Source organism: Barbus barbus (genome assembly GCF_936440315.1).
Source record: "Barbus barbus genome assembly, chromosome: 37".
Classification (NCBI taxonomy): domain Eukaryota; kingdom Metazoa; phylum Chordata; class Actinopteri; order Cypriniformes; family Cyprinidae; genus Barbus; species Barbus barbus.
The window spans coordinates 8933525-8951240 of NC_136715.1; the positions used below are offsets into that span (position 1 = coordinate 8933525).

Sequence of the window (17716 nt, forward strand, 5' to 3'; positions counted from 1 at the left end):
GGCTATGCTAGGGGTCTAAAATCACATTACATTCTAACACTGTGACATTATAATCTAAAAACAAAAATCATGTTTTTTAAAGCAGAAGTTAAAATCATTAAACTAAAAATGAAAGTTAATAAACAAGAGCACATGTTAATTGCATTATATTTTGATTACCCCATTACTGCTATCATACACTTACTTGTAGGTTTAAATTTGTACATATGACCTTCTATAGTCTTGTGCTCTGTCTGCAGCGCTTGTCTGTGAAGTTTAGCAGAGAATCACATGCAGAAGGACCCAGCAAAATGGAAATATTTACATGACTTTCGAACATTAACAGATGGAGAAAATACCTGCAAAATGTAAGTTACGCACTAAAGGGAAACAGCACATCTCAAATGGAATTAACAGCGCAAGTAGCGTCTCTGTCAGAGCTCGATAGGGGTTGCGATTGACCCACATCAGCAGTCTGAAAAATAAAGCATTTTTTAGGACAAATTGGATGAAGCACTTTCCCGCAGCAGCTCACTCTGTGTCCTCTGCTATTATTCAGATGTGTTCGTATCAAACTGCTGTATATCGATATAAACAGTATTGCCTCATATACCATATCCCTTATAAAACAAATTGATATATCGTATAAACGCGCTATACCGCCCAGCCCAACAATCAAGAACAGTCTTTTAAACACGGCAGCCTGCACCCTTCATGCTTTATTTTTCAGACTGCTGATGTGGGTCAATCGCAACCCCTATCGAGCTCTCTGTTGCCTTGTTTCACAGGGAATCTGAAAACTCATCAAGTCTGACGGCGTACAGTGCAGGCTGCACAGTTCCACGTCCCTCACTGCACCGGGGACAGGTTTCAATGATGCGCCACAGGAGTGCATTATCATGCATCTGACGGCAGACCCACCGTCAGCTCATTCCCCAAATTTCAGCATTTCCATCATGAAATCATTTAAAATAATAAATGCGACGAGATTCGTCTCATCACTGTAGCAGCCAAGTGGAAAATAACTTTGCAATTCAAATGGCTTTTCATAAAGGAGACAGGCAGCTTCTCTTTTGTGAGATTAGTGCACTAGAACGTTCAAAATAGGAATGAAGGGAGTGTGTGAAAGCACGTACACACAATCACACTCAATGACAGTAAGTGGAGACAGAAAGGGCTCAGTCTCGATGTGTGTAACCTGCACATATCGTTCGAGGGTGAGCAATACTTGGCCATTAATTACCCAGTATTCACTCTACTTATGACAGCTCCTCCTGTTTGAGTAGCTTTGAGTAGAATGGAGGCTTGGAGGAGAAAGAACTAGATTATTCCCCTGTGGGGCTACTGCAAAGCTGCAGTACTCCATTTCATAAGGTAGAGAGGCTGTGATTAGGATCTGATTCAGAGTGGGTGGCTTACCATGAACATGGCTCTGAAGTTGCTGAGGTCAGTGAAGAGTTCCTCCACGGAGGTCTTCTTGGGGTCGATGGCGAAATACTCCAGCATGTTGAGGTAAAGGGTCACCATATTACTGTGGATGATCACCAGCTTCTGGTACTGATCTCTTGCCTGCGTAGAGAAACTGTGAGCAATCATTGTCAAGGACAAGAAACTAATATTGGAAAGTGAATGTTTTGTGTCAAAAGTTATATAAAATTAAAGAACAATACATTTTCTCCTATTTCCTGAAACTTTAGTTCAAGGAAAAATCATCCTTACTTTACAATTTTGTTTATTGAATGCAAGGTCAATAAACTAGCAGTGATTTATACAATTGTTCAACTTCATTAGTACAGTGCACTTTCATTTCAAAAAGGAAAATTGTTCATCTTCATTTTATTCTAACAGGTTACCCCTTGGTAAGGATGCTATGAAGTTCCAAAAATTGTTTCTGCTCAGAAGGAACTAAAATGAAAACAATACATTTTTAATCCCTGATCGCATGACTACACACACATAATGCAACGCTTGCTACAGAGATCTGAAACCAGCACATGCAAAAACCGACACACACATACATATACACATATATATACATACATACATATATATATATACACATATATATACATATATACATATACATATACATATACATATACATATACATATATACACATATATATATATATACATACATATATATATATACATATACACATATATATACATATACACACACACATATATATATATATATATATATATATATATATATATATATATATATATATATATATATATATATATATATAGCGATAAATAGTCCAGTTCATTTCAATTATGGTTAAACTGCTGCACTTGCACAGAGCAAAGCGCTGTATCCATGGCTGCTCTTTAGCCAATTAAAACTTTGTGTATACGATAGGAACCAATGCAATGTATAATGTATACACAGGCATTTTGTTCACCAACAAACATAATTATAGATGGTTAAAACGTACTTTCAGTGAATACAGACAGTTATTCAAACCAGTGTTTATGTTCATTGTTCATTGAATTTAGATCTAATGGTAGTATGTGGGCTGCAAATCTCTGCAAGGCCTATGTTTTTATGGTGACCCTTATGGCCACACTGAAAACCTATAAATTCATTCAGATCTTAGCGAGACTAGAAAGAAACTTTTCACTTTCTGAAGATAAGAGTAGTGCTTTGCGCAAAACTAACAACCACAATGTCAAAATGACTGCCTACTGTTTCAAGGTTCGTCCACCTCTTGGATTTATATTTACATGTATGAATTTGGCTTTTATTCAAAGCAACTTCAAGAAATACATCAGTTAATTTTTTTTTTTTTAAGAATTTAAAGCCATGACCTTGGCGTCGCTATTGCCATGCTAGTGCTATATTGTTTGAGCTGCGGGAATAATATTCTAGTCTGGTAAATATTGCTCAGGTCCTTCAATGCAAATCTATGGAAATAATTTGCTCTGCCTTTATCCTCAACTACGCAAACATGGTAAAATCTGCTCAACAAGTCACACTTGTTGTATAACCCAAAGTATAAGTAATATTAATGGTTGCATATGACACTAATTAACACCCTATATGAGATCAACTTCCATATCACACGCTCACACTGTCATATGTTAATTTGCATAAGTGCAATGAAATATCACATTGTGTGAGAAAAGAGGATGGGCAATAATCTTTGATGAAGTTCAAAGTTTCCCTCTTGGAATGGAAAGTAAAACCATCCACATCAGTAGACAAAGAAAGAAAAAAAATGGCCAAAAGGAGAATATTTATATACATACGTAAGCGCACTTGAGTTTAGACAGTTTTTTTTTTACAGTATATAAAGATGCTGAGAAGGGCTATAAAGGGCTGAGAAAATAGCTTAAATGTTTTGATTATTTATTGCTAAATGAATGAAGTGTTTCACTAGGATCTACAGATATAAAAGCACAACTGACCTACAACCCACACAGATTCACTCTCAAGGGCAAATAAACTTTTCATTTCACACTCAGCCTTAGCTTCATTGAGCCACATCCAATGTCTATAACATATTATTTGTCACATATACACAGGCACACACAGGCATGGATGCCATGACTGTTGCACACATGCACACATTCTGGCATGAAAGAGAAAATCTGGGTCTAATCCTTGCTGTGAGGTCAGAAATGCCTATGCAAAGATGGCAAACTTTACTCCAAATATACTGAGAAGGGCTATAAAGGGCTGAGAAAATAGCTTAAATGTTCTGATTATTTATTGCTAAATTAATTAAGTGTTTCACTAGGATCTACAGATATAAAAGAACAACTGACCTACAACCCACACAGATTCACTCTCAAGGGCAAAGAAACTTTTCATTTCACACTCAGCCTTAGCTTCATTGAGCCACATCCAATGTCTATAACATATTTCTCACATATACACAGGCACACACAGGCATGGACGCCATGACTGTTGCACACATTCTGACATGAGAGAAAATCTGGGTCTAATCCTTGCTGTGAGGTCAGAAATGCCTATGCAAAGATGGCAAGCTTTACTCCAAATATCACAGTAATATTTTGACTTTGATGTGGTTTTAATTAGTAACCCTGTTTGAAGCTGCTGCTTCACATCACACTTAAAAAAAAAACAAAACAACTTGTTAAAACTTTGGATCAACTTCCAAAAAAGGTTTTCTTTTATTCCGGCATTAGCTTCAGAGTGTATGTGTGTCTGTGTGTATGAGCTGGCCGCGGGGTGAACTGTGCAGTAGTTTGTGCTCTCAGACTGACTTGTGAACGGCACCACAGCAGCGCAGTCATACTACAAACAGATCTGAAGTTAAGTGACACAACAGATGACAATCTCTCCTGCTGTCATTCTCCTGTCTTTCTTAAGTTAAAGCCTACAAAACGCTTTAGGGTATTCCACTCACTCACTATAAATAACAGTGCATCTGATTCAAAGACACCTTCATCTTCAGCTCATACGTTAGGACAGTAGATCTCATCTGAGTTTGCTTGAAGACTCACATTTATATGAAACATTGACTACGTTTACATGTGCACCAATAATGCAGAGTAAGGACTTAAATTAAGATGTTTACGTCACACGAGCAAACTTCTTCACTCCTGTTTACATGCAATTTTCATTATTCTGATTATAATAGTAAGTATTATAGATGCTTAAACTCCAACACCTCTGATTGGCCAACAAGAAATCAACAGATATGTCTGTGATTGGAGTGCTCAATGCAGCGAAAACGCATTGTAACTAGAAACCTTTGAAGCGCTCCTGAGCACGAACAAAAATATACATTACAGCATTTCCTACTTTGCAGGCTCAACTGAGAGTGCATTTTGCTTTCGTTTGAGGGTGCTTAGCAGAATAATATCACAAAGTTCATTCATGAAGTTGTGTGAAGAATACACAGCATCCATGTGCATCTGAGCACATGCACACTTTGGGCAAAGCTGTAATAATGCATTTAAGGCATTTACATGCCTGTTTATTGAGATTAAAATTGATATACATGCAGTAATGGTTACTACGATTATGAGCTTAATTGTATTATTTTGAAGCATTGTATTTCCATGAGGTAAAGTTTAAATCACAATAATGCCAAAATCCCATTATAATTACATTATGAGGGTGCATGAAAACATATTCATTGAGTATGCTACCTAAACAATGAAATTTTAAATTCATACACAAAAGTATATGTACGTATGGGATTCTGGCAGTGAAAACCCAGCTAAAGTAATTTTTTGGTAATTTACTGTTTTCTACATAAAATCATCCTACATAAAGAACATTCTGTGAAAATGTAACCTTGATATCTTTAATATTAACTAAGACCACATCAAATATTTAAATCATAGTGAAATTAATGGTTGAAATCAAACTTTGATGCTTGTTATCTCAATTAGATTTTGAGACTTCAGCCTGCATTTCACAGAGAGGGTCACATATAGTATATCATTTTTTACATGGCTTTTAAATGGAGTTATTTTACATTAAGAATATTATGATTTAAGTGTGTATCCTCTTCAAAAGAGTCTGTAAAAGAGCTTTAATGTTTTAGATATTAGTCTTATCACCAAGACTGCAACAGTAATATTGTGGGGAAATGAGTAGAATTTGATAGTTTGATAGAAAGGGATAGTTCACCCAAAAATGAAAATGTTATGTTTATCTTCTTACCCCCAGGCCATCCAAGATGTAGGTGACATTGTTTCTTCAGTAGAACACAAATTTGTTTAACTCAAACCGTTGCAGTCTGTCAGTCATATAATGGCAGTCAATGGGACCCATGGCTTTGAGAGTCAAAGAAACCACCCACAGACAAAACCAAATTAAACCCTGCAGCTCATGACGATACATTGAGGTCTTAAGACATGATACGATTGGTCTGTGCAAGAAACTGAACAGTATTTAAATACTTTTTTAAATTTACAATTAAAGTATTTATAATTTTTTACCTCTGATCCACCGCAATGTTCAACTGTCCTAAGCGTGTTCACAACAGCCAGCACGTGAAGGTGTAAACAATGAGTGACATATGCACGACAGATCGCTTCCACGCATTGGTCTACTCGAAGACCTCAATGTATCGTCACAAGCTGCAGGGTTCAATTTGGTTTAGTTTTTTTTTTTTTTGAGCCATGGGTCCCATTGACTGCCATTACATGACTGACAGACTGCAACTGTTTGAGTTAAAAATCTTCATTTGTGTTCTACTGAAGAAATAAAGTCACCTACATCTTGGATGGCCTGGGGGTAAGAAGATAAACATCAAATTTTCATTTTTGGGTGAACTATCCCCTTAACAGAACTGTTTTCTATTTTCATATATTTTAATTTATTCTTGTGATTGGCGAAGCTGAATATTCAGCATTCTTTAGTGTCACATGATCCTTCATAAATCATTCTAGTATCCTGATTTTCTTTTCATTCGTGTTAAAAACAGTTCTACTGCTTAATATTTTTGTATAAACTATGATACATTTTTGTTTGAAATTTAATTTTGACTTGCAAAATCAGGTTTTCCTAGGCAAGGAAAAGTGACTATTAGCCAGAATTCTGCTAACAAGTGGACGTCTAGAAACTGGACAGAGCTTCTTTAACCCACACATCTTACTCCAGGACTCAGTATAACAGGTCCTCCATGACTTATTAATGAAGACATTATAAGGGAGGGCAGACAGGCTGACCGGTGATGCTTGTTCGGCATACACACAAAATCTTTGGAGAGCTTTTGGCTGCATATGCGCACAGATCTGTTTTGTTTGTCTCCTCTGCTGTCTTTTCTACTGTGAGTTCATTCACACCCTACAAGAACACCTGCTTCGGCTCTCTGATTAGAGAAAGAAAGGAGCGCAGGGGACGTGATCAGCTAATGAAAGGACAGACAGTGTATGAAAGCGAGAGATAAGAGTTCATTAACTTTAATACTGATCTGGTTGCCAGTGCTAAGAGCTCAGACGACAGAAAAGGGCCCATGCCGTGTGGAGCTGAAAGGTGTTAAGGCTGACAGAGGACAGAAGAGGAAGGTGGGCTCTGGGTTTTTGTTCTAAATGAGAGAGAGCCAACTAAATAAAGAGAGAGAGGCAATGATGGCTGACCCTTTAACACAAGCTCTGTGCTGAGGGATAGAAAAACATTGATTTTCTCCTGTACACCTGAGCTTGTTAGACACTTTCATACTGTACATTTACACAACACCTGGAACACACACATACACACTACATGGAAAAAAAGGCTACAAACTGTACATACTAACAGGTGTACTAAATGAACCATACTGTCATGCAATCTTCATGAAGACATTTACAGTTAAAAAGGCCATAACAAAACATCTTAATGCACTATTAATTTGAAATATAGTATTTAGGGCCCTATGATTTCCGTGATGTGGAAAATGTGGAATGAATTGCAGAATCCAGTAATAATAACTGAATTTACTGTATAATGCATAATGTCAGGGAATTTGCCAAATTTTGGATGGATACATCAAAAGTAGGTAAACTATGCTTAAGTCAAAACATGATGTGTACGAGTGTCTTTGAATATCAAGCTGCAAAAATACCATTTAAATATGAATCCTGCATGTTCTGGTGCCGACGCGGTTTCGTTACAAGTGTTACACTGAAGCGTGTGACACTTGCGGTGATTTCAGCCTCTGTCGCCTCAATATATAAGTACATGAACGCATGAACAATCTCTAGAACTGCTCTGAGTCACTTCCTGAGCATTTTACCATTTTGTTTGAAAAACTCTCATCATATCATATACCAACAGAAATAAAGGTCTTCACAGGAACCCATCAAAAAAAAAGCTTGGTTTAACTTGAAGAAACTGTGACAGAAATATTACTTGTAATGTAATGATAGAACTACTGCTACAAATAAAATTAAAACATTATTTTTAAAGGAATATTTAGCAAAAAATTATTTATCAATTTATTTAGTAGAAAAATGTAAAAACACGACAGGATTTCTGAAAAAATATATAAATAAATAAAATATATATTTTATAAAAGCAATTCATTGGACATGCTTTTGATTATTAATATTTTATATTTAACAACTAAAATGGAATCCAGAAAATCAATGGAAAACCGAATTTGGTAAAAAAAAAAAATATTTCATTAGGACTTTTTCTTTAGCTTAATAAACTGCTGTTTAATATTGTAAGTTTTCATTTAAATTAAATAGACATGCTTTTTGATGAATAACATTTAATGTAACCATGTCTAGAAATATTAAAACAGAAAAAAAAGTATCCTGAAAAAATATTATTGTTGGAATTTTGAAAAAAAATAAAACTGAATTTGGGGAAAAAAATAAAATGGATTTCATAGGGCCTTAAGTGTTCAACAAGCACATATGGATGTATTATGAGTGTCAATTAAATGCTACAGTTAAAATTAGGCATCATAACATTATATATAATATGAAAAATGTATAATTATTTTGAGATTTGCAAAAAAATTGCATTAAATTATTGGTGTTTTTTAATTAAAAAAATGGCAAAAGGTAAACTAAATATATCGGAATAACGGAAATAAGCAGCACAATTAAATATCTGATTCTGGCTGACAAAAACAAAAACAGAAAAACTCCAATAAGTCATTGTGGTACCATAAGACCATATTACGGATCCCTAATATATCCATACATTACTACACAAAACATGACAATTCAACATCGACTCCCAGTGTGAGAGACTAATGCAAAAACAGTTTTTTCTAGTTTGTAATTGCTATCTGGAAACCTAGTAAGCTGCCTGCTAAGAGAACATATTTTTACAAATTTTTAAATCAATACCCAAAAAATGCTGTCTAGCAGAGTAGCTCACTAAGATTTTAGTCAATGCATTCATAAAATATCTTTGCAAGGATGAGGTACTAAATGTAGCTATTAAGGGGTGATGTGTGGGGGGGTGGCATCCTTATATAAAAAAAAAGATAAAAAAAACAAAAGAAAAAAAGGTAATCAAAAATGCACTGCATGAAATAGAAAAAAATACATTTGAGAGAAGGATGTAGGGTGGAAGACAGTCCACTATGTGGCTGGTGAGTAAGATAATAACCTCCCCTGGTAGAGTCTAGCCAGGACAGCGTGAAGGGTAGAGCAGTCAGGTCAGACCCAGAACTGCAGGCATTCACTGGATCATGAGCACCACAGTAAAATAATAAAGTAAAAAAAGCATTTGTTTTTGTCCACGAAACAGCAAGCATAAAAGTAAAAAAATAAAACGCTCTGTAAGCCTAACTCAAAAACATGACTAATGAAGCTACCCAAGACTACCTGCCCCACCAAACTACAAAATGCATGAGAAGAAAGGTTCATTGTGGATTATTTGGGTATATGTTTTGTTCAGCGTTTAGTTCGTGCCCCTGGCATCTCCCCTGGCAACACATCCGGCTTTCAAACGTTTGCCATTTGCAGAGGAGATAGCATCCAGACCGCAATGAACGGTTTCGAGTGCAATGACAGACAGCTGGGAAAAGAACTAACAAGCAAGTACAGGAATGTACAACTCCATTATCAAACTGTCTTCGGTTTCACATGCAGCTCGGTGAAGTTCAATATAAATAATTAATTCGCACACGCAGACAAACTCTGATTAGCGTTTGTGAAAGTGTGAGGCTGAAGGGTGCTAGAAAATGTGTCGCTACCACGCACAGAAGAAATAACAATGTTGATAGCAAAACAGTTATGAAGAAAAGGGTTTAGAAAAAAAAATAAAAAGTACTGTGTGTATGCAAACGTGTGAAAGGATATTGCCATCTTGCTGACGAACAGGTCCTGCTGGTCGTCTGCAGCGCTGAAAGTGTCCAGATCCTTCTCCAACTGCAGCAGGTGTTTCTCCATCTGTCTCAGGCTCTTCTCAAGGTTTTCTGCTGAGACTAGACACACACAGGTCCAGATTTAAAACAATGCACCGACACTCTTTGCTTATAGCAGATCCACAATACATGTTTCCAGATGACAAACATTCCTCAAAAACTAAGTTCTTTTGGACAGAGATATTCACTGGAAATAAAAATAAGAGAGATTTCAGAGCTAGAACAGATTGGAATATTTTCAACATAAATTTCAGTCTGTTCCTCACACAAAGCTGCCGTATGGCTTCAGAAGACTGCAGTTGTATGGACCCCTGTTATGATGCGTATTTCATCCTTTTTATAGCTTGACAGCAAACACTTCCTTTAAAAAAAATGTAGTAAGAGTTTATATCTACTCTCTCACAAGCAGTACGAGGGGCTTCAACAGTCAAAATGTTTAATCATTTATAACTCTTTATAAACATTCATTTATAAGACTTAATAAAATTAATGAAACGGTTAATACCAATGAGACCTTAAAGCACTTTATTGTCATTTGTTTGGCATTTTCGTTATATATGCAAGCCAGGTGTTTTGTTTTTGTTTTATATACAAATCACAAAAAGGAAAAAACAAAACAAAAAAACAAAAAAACACAGAAGTTCTAGATGTATTTCTTAAGAATCTTTGTTTTAGTACTTTAATCATTTGCAATGTGGAAAACGGAGGAAAGAAACAGGTAAATTTTCATCTGAAGTGTAAATTTGTGCAGTCAAACGTATGAACACGACACCTACCTCAACAATTGATCAATATCACATTACCGTTGCTCTTTTTCCCACATCAGTGAATATTTACTCTGCGCAGACTTATTTTGGATCTTTATTTAGTTATTTGTATTTATTTATTTTTTAGGTAAGTTGGTTAAGCCTGTTAACATCAGCTTTAGCCTACAATTTCTAAAAGGTTCAATGTCATCCTAGCAGCACAAAAACACATAAAACTAATTTAATTCATTAAAAGATATATTAGCTTAATTATTAGTACAAGAGTTCCTGTAAGACCAAATCAGGTCTGTATCTTTCACCAATTCCTCACACACGCTGGTAGTTTGATGAGGTAATTATGTGACTTTAATAAGAGGCTCAGTTTTGATTAGGCAGATGCTGTTTGGGGGGGGATGATCACATTCCATACACAGTGTTAGCTAAATGTGAAGGGACACATTGACTAAGCATCACGTGTTGAGATTTGGCTTAAACATCCTCAGCTTAGCTGGATATCATTTATTGCATTTTTTTGAGGAATTGTGTAAATGTTAAACTACTTAAATGGTAATCTGCTTAGTCAAGTCTGCCTTTTTTCTTTTTCTTTTGGTTTTAATGATGTCTAAAAGAACAATTCTACAAAGAACAATCTGAGGCTTTTAACAAGTGAAAGTGCCTCATACATTTCCAATATCTTGTCCTGAAGGGTTGAAATGCACACATTTTGCATTCAGAACAACATAAAGAACAAAGTTGACCAGAATGCATGTATACATAATCAGAAGAGACGAGCTGAATGCAAAAACTTCACTTTAGCCACCAAACTCCTCTCTAGCTCCCTCTCATGGTGTCAATGTAGAAAGAGAGGCCGAGAGATAGAGGTAAATGTCACTGTCTGGTTTAACTGGATTGTGCCAAGAGCAGCTGGCACTACCCTTTTGAGTGTGACCAAAGTGTCTACACACACAGACCTATTTGTCAATCTGTATATTTGTATGGTACATTTATTCAGGCACTAAGTAACTTCAGTGCATCACTCATTTATGACCATCCTAATATTATTATATGTTTTTTTTTTTACTTATAACCAACTAGCGCATAGCTGTGTGTGATAACTATATCTAGTCTACATTGATGCACTGTGATACACTATTATATGCACACTGAAGCCAAACGACAAAGCTATTTAAATCACTCATGCTCTTGATAATCAACTGCAGAGTGAGCTAAGAGTTAGTGCATGTGTGTTTGGTGTAAGGGGGTTGGTGAGTGTAAACCTACATTCAGAATGCCCATTCAGAGGGATACTTGAAAGAAATACGTTTCTACTTTATTAGACTAGTTCTTTGGTGATTTGCAAGCTCTTGAGAGAAACGATCGTGTTTGCGTGTATGTGTGGAGGACTTCATTCATCCAGTCATTGTGAGTTAAGTGTTACTTTGTACACTACTGTTAAAAAGTTTGAGGTCAGGAAGTCTCTTATACTAATCAAGGCCACTTTTTTTTCTTTTTTCTTTTTTTTCATTACAAATCATTACAAACAGTAAAAATGTGTTTTATTTTATTTTAAAATGTAATTTATTCCTATGATGGAAGAGCTGAAGTTTCAGCAGCCAATTAATGTGTCCGTGCTGAAGGAATGTATATATTTCTAAAAACAATTATTTAAAAAAAGCTGTGAAGCAAGGTAACTCACTAGACAAGGCTGTATATGAATTTTTTTGCATGTAGCTCGGGTGCTACAGAGGTTGAAAGGTTTGTAGCACTGGCCACATAATTGTAGCAACAAAATTAAAATACCTCTTACAATTTCTGAAAACAATTAACGCACACAAGTATCACTCAAACAGGACATTAATGTTTTAAAATTATTGCAATTTAAAAACGTCAAAAAAAAAATATTTATATATTATATTATTATATATTATAAATTGTAATATATAATATATATATAGTAAGAACACTTTCACTATAATACACAAAACATTTAATTATTTGATCACTGTATTCTACAGAAAACGTTAATTTTATAGAAAATATTAAATTATGTTATGACAGTAATTTCTTAAATTTTATCAGGAAATCTTAAGTATCCACAGAGAAAAAATAAACTAATCGCAGACGTGCTACTGTGGTAAATTTATTCATCGCACAGACCGATTTTTTCATCACATGCGTGACATGTTGCATTGTTCAGCCCTGCTATGTTAAAAAAAAACATCCTCTATGTTTTGTGCCATTTTTAAGTCACTTTGAAAGCCAAGAGTGTGCCAAAGGGAATAAATATAAAAAGCCTCAATGACAGTCAGCTGGTGCTGTTGAAAAACACTAAAGAAACACACATGCATGAACCCTCCATTAGACCTCGACAAAACCATAAAAGTTAGGAACTGACATGAGCTAATTCTTAATGAAAGTATCTCAATCTCCAAGAGAAAAACATGCACCTGCTAATGCAAGCTCTAAAGAATAGAATAATGGGAGTAATATTTGTAAAACGATCAGAGGCTGTTTCCTGAGGGAAGTGCAGGGACAGATATTCAGCGTGGTGGGGATATGTTACCCATAATGCCATTTCAGCTTTGATGAAGGGCACAAGAGCAGGCAGCACTAATGAAATGGGGAACGGGAGAGAAAAAGACGGATAGGGAGAAAAAAAAGTAAAAGTAAAAAAAAAGCTGCAGAGACAGAACCAATAAGTGTAGGAGAACGTGGACATAATAGAAAAACTTTTAAATTCTCCTGGAACACAAAAGAGATGTTTTGAACATCTGAGCTATTCACTTCCATACAGTGAAACTTAACTTGTGATCATAAGCTATCAAGCACCATGTTTGACTATCAATATATGCAAGCGTAGGGCTGGGCGATTTGGCCAAAAATTAAAATCTAATTTTTTTCAGAACGTTTGACCGATTCTCGATTTTTAAATGATTTTTAACTAGTCAACTTGAAAATGTAACTACAGCATGATTCAAATAACTTTTTCTTTATTAACCCTCTATTTAAAGCAAATTTTACTCCAAGTACACCACACATGAAGCTGTCAACATGATGTACGTAAATGTTAAACAAATCACTTGTTAAATATCTGTGCAGAAAGATGCATGAACTACAACTATATATTGTACAAAACTGTCTTATAAATATTATGTTCAGAAATAATACGAGCAAAATGCTTTAAAAAAAATAATAAATCAATGTAATTCAAATTCAAAATGACTGATAACATCTATTAACTAAAAATGTTCTATAAAAACAACAGCAGCTTTCAGCCCGTCACCATGATGCAAACATGAAATATCAAACATACAGTATAGCAGGCTAGCAGTTCTTCACAGGTTTTTTATTCGCTTACGCTGATTTTCCCATGTTTTTTTCTATGTACTGTAAACATGGACATATTTGTCTGTTGCACTCACGTCTCTTGCAGCGTCTCATGCATGAAACGGCAGTCTAAATACACTGCGCTCAAGTTAAAAAGAGGTTCACTCCAATCTTCTTGCATGTTCCCGCGTCGCATCTTTGTCAACACAAAATCGTTCTTTACCCTTTACTGTTATCACCGGCATATTGTCAAAGTGTCTAATTTTACCTTTTGGTAATATTTCCATTTAAAATCGCGATTCCTCGATTTCTAAAAAACTAAATCGTGGCAAAACATTACATACTAATTAATCGATAAAATCAGAAAAGTCACCCAGCCCTATGCAAGCGTAATGAGATTTTAAGCGAATAATGACTAATTGCTCTTTTTCTGTGACAAAGCTTATAAACCTCCTCTACTGTAACTTGCATGGATAATTTTTACGGTGCTTTTTGTCATGTACAAAGCTGAATTTTAATTGTATGGAAAATAGGGGTTGCACCAACTAATCGACTAGTCGACTTCAGTGCTCTGCCATGACGCTTTTAGCTTGACGTCGACTAGTCGCTGGTCCTATAGAGGGCACAACAGGATAAGAAATCCACATTTCCAAACAGTTAAAATAACTAATTAATTCATACTCTGAAAGCGCTCCAGAAGACACGTGTGATTATATTACTGGATGCTCGAAATTGAACGGGAGAATGCACATTTTAAACAGCTTATTGTACAGGTAAGTTAATCGCCGTTCACACACATAGGCTACAACACGCGCAGATCGCGTGCACACAGAATCATTCAGCGCAGAAATGTATTGTCAACACTGTTCTGTGATTTCTCAAAAAAAAAAAGCTTAGAAACTGAAAAGTTCAAGCATATATTTCTTAACTAAATCCTACAGCTTCACTACTAGTAGAGAGATGCTGCCAGGTAGAATTAATTCACACACGCAATCGCTCTCACTAATGCATCTTTACTGTGCTACTTATCTGTATCTGATTTAGAACGAGCAGAAATCTGTGAGAAATATAACGACCTAAAGACAAAAGAACTGATAAAAATAAGCTGTTATAGGAGCAATATCCATGTGGGCAGTGCTGTGTCATATGCCATAGCTGTACACAAGGTGTTTGTCACCGCTCCAGACGTATTTGTTCATTAATGACATCATCAGCGACTAGTCGACTTCGACTCTACTTTCATCACATAAAAGTCAACTTTAAAAAAATCAGAAGCCGTTCAACCCCTAATGGAAAAGAGCAGAGCAAATATCCTGCTAACTTCACCACATGCGTTATGTGCGCAAAATATAGAATTGACATTATATTGGTCAAAATGAGCTAACAAAGTCATAATAGCTAATATAAAAATGTAATAACATTCCCTGTCTCAAAATCTTTCATGTTCAGCTGATGCAAAGCCAGAAAACAACATTAACCAATAATATTACAGGCTAACAAGTCCAACAATCCAATAAAATCTGAACTAATAAGTCTTGCCCTAAATCATTATGTGTTTCATTTGGAAAAACACAGTTGTCTTGAAACACTTTCTCTAAGGCTGCCAGACGTACACGTAGACAAGGCGTCTTTTTAATCACTCCCTATAATAATCCTGTTTGATTATTTGCGCTCGCACTGCCAACAACTCTCTCAGTCTTGCTTTCAGGAAGCATTAGGGAACGCAGTGAGTTGTTCTAGTCCTATTGCGACTCTGCCTCTAGGGCTGCCGAGGGCAATGTGACCTCACACAACAGCTCCTCTGCTTCTCTGTCTGCTAAAACACACACAGGCAGATAGACACAGACTCTCGAAAATATCATCTTATCAATCGTGATCTGGTCAGTTCAATATTTACAATATAGATCCTGAGAGCTGATACTCACTGGTCTTATAATTATGAGTGCACAACACACACACACACATTACCTCTGTTGCTGAAAGAGTGTGAAATGAACGTGTGCAGAAGTCGACTGAAACTCACTGGTAAAATGTATGTACTGTACATTGTGAGAGTGACATTAAAGAACTGTTGAAGTAATCTCTCTGGACTGAAGACTTTTTCTAGCCAGGGAGATGAAAGAGGTAATCAATAAACTATACCAAAATGTTAATTATGTCCATTTTTATATAGATGCTGGCTCTTTGTGTGTATATTTTGCAGTACCTCGACTAGCCTGGTCCACATGCTGTAGATCCTCCACAAACTTCATTACTTCAGGGTATTTCTCCTCACAGACCTCTGCCAGGAAATTCAGTAGAGTGGACTTCTGATCAGCCGATTTAGTGTCCTTCAGCTGGGAGCCAAAGAAAGATATAGAGATGCAGACAGACAGAAGAAAAAGGGCATTAGGGGGAACAATTGTTTAATATGATATCAACATTAAATCAGAATAGAAATTATTTTTATTTTTGTATTTTTTTTTTTTAAAGTGAGTCACGTCACTTAAAAAAAAAAAACATTTGGATGCTCAAAACATTACAGGAATAGAGAGAAATCAGAGCGAGAGATTCTTGAAGGAAGCCATCGGCGTCCACCGCCTTCACGTCTGACAAGTTAATTTGATAGTACACTGAAACTGCTGCTGGACTAGAAAAGCAAGACATTTTCATTGTCAGTTATGATTATCATTGTGGCACAACGATACAGGCCTTTGTAAAAGGCGGCGCAAAAAGCATTTGATTTATGTGGAGCGCGCAAACATTATTAAGCTCTTATGGGTGGGGGTGCCTGACGATTTAAGATGCTTGATTACCGTGGGGGGGGGGGGGGGGGGGGGGGGGTATAGATAAAGTATAGACGAAGTTCTAAATGAAAATGAGAGATGAAATTGGAGAAATCGACTTTCCATCTAGTCCATTTTAGTACTCAACACTATCTCGCACTTTGCCATTTCTTTTAAATGTATGTGTTCTGACAGAGGCTTTGAGCTGAATATACACACTAGGTTCAACTGGATTTGGTGTTGGGTGATATGGTCATTTTTCATATCGTCATAACGCCAGCCTGTGAGATCGCAGATACACGATATTATCGTGCATGGGTGGGTAGGTGCAAGAGAGAGACTCTCTGTACTTGCCATATGCTATTTCATAACTATTTGGTGATTTTAAACTGCGTGTGCGTGCGTGTGAGAGAGAGAGAGAGAGAGAGAGAGAGAGATTTTTTTTTATTTTTACATTCACTTTAATAAAACAATTGTTCTTCAACCATTTACATCACTTTACACACAAAAAAAAAAAAAAAAAAAGAGAGAGAGACTGGAAGCACCAATAACCGAAATAATATACTTTCAAACATACTGAAAACTAACATGTTAAATAGAAAATTATTTAAAACAGCTAGTTCATATATTCGGATACAGCAGCAGTCATACATCGCTATTAGGACCGCACGTCTTACTGTGACAAGTTTGCTGCATCGGCGTGGAAGTTATCAGTCTAAAATCAGTAAAGATGAATAAAAGATGTCTCTTTTTGCACTCTTGACATAGCCTAATTCGTAAATAATCAAATTATCATATAATCAAATCAAAGTTCAATTTTGATGTGGGCTTAGTTTCAGAGTCCATTTTCAAAACATTTGGTTGTGTGGAAAAAAATGTCAGTGAACATTCTTCAAGGGTTCTCCTTTTGAGTTTCACAGAAAACAAAGTCATTTGTGTTTGGAAAAGCATGACGGTGGGAAAATAATGACCGACATTTCATTTTTGAGTTATTCCTTTATAAAAAGTTTGAATGCGAGCATGTCCCATACAGTATTTTATCAGGTCTTCTAGGAGACTTGAGCAGAAAGGCATTTCATTATCCTGGAGAAAGTTACAA

At 35.9% G+C, this 17716-nt stretch overlaps 1 protein-coding gene across 1 annotated transcript in view; it reads right to left on the reverse strand.

The window, feature by feature from the left end:
* The window catches only part of LOC306857080 (protein diaphanous homolog 3-like), a 326012-nt gene that overhangs the window by 116853 nt on the left and 191443 nt on the right, over window positions 1-17716 (reverse strand). The window contains exons 20-22 of the mRNA XM_079396755.1: window positions 16059-16188; window positions 9686-9839; window positions 1399-1561 (exon numbers count right to left, since the gene is read on the reverse strand). Of these exons, the coding sequence (XP_079252881.1) occupies window positions 1399-1561; window positions 9686-9839; window positions 16059-16188 (447 nt within the window). The remainder of the gene's footprint in view (window positions 1-1398; window positions 1562-9685; window positions 9840-16058; window positions 16189-17716) is intronic.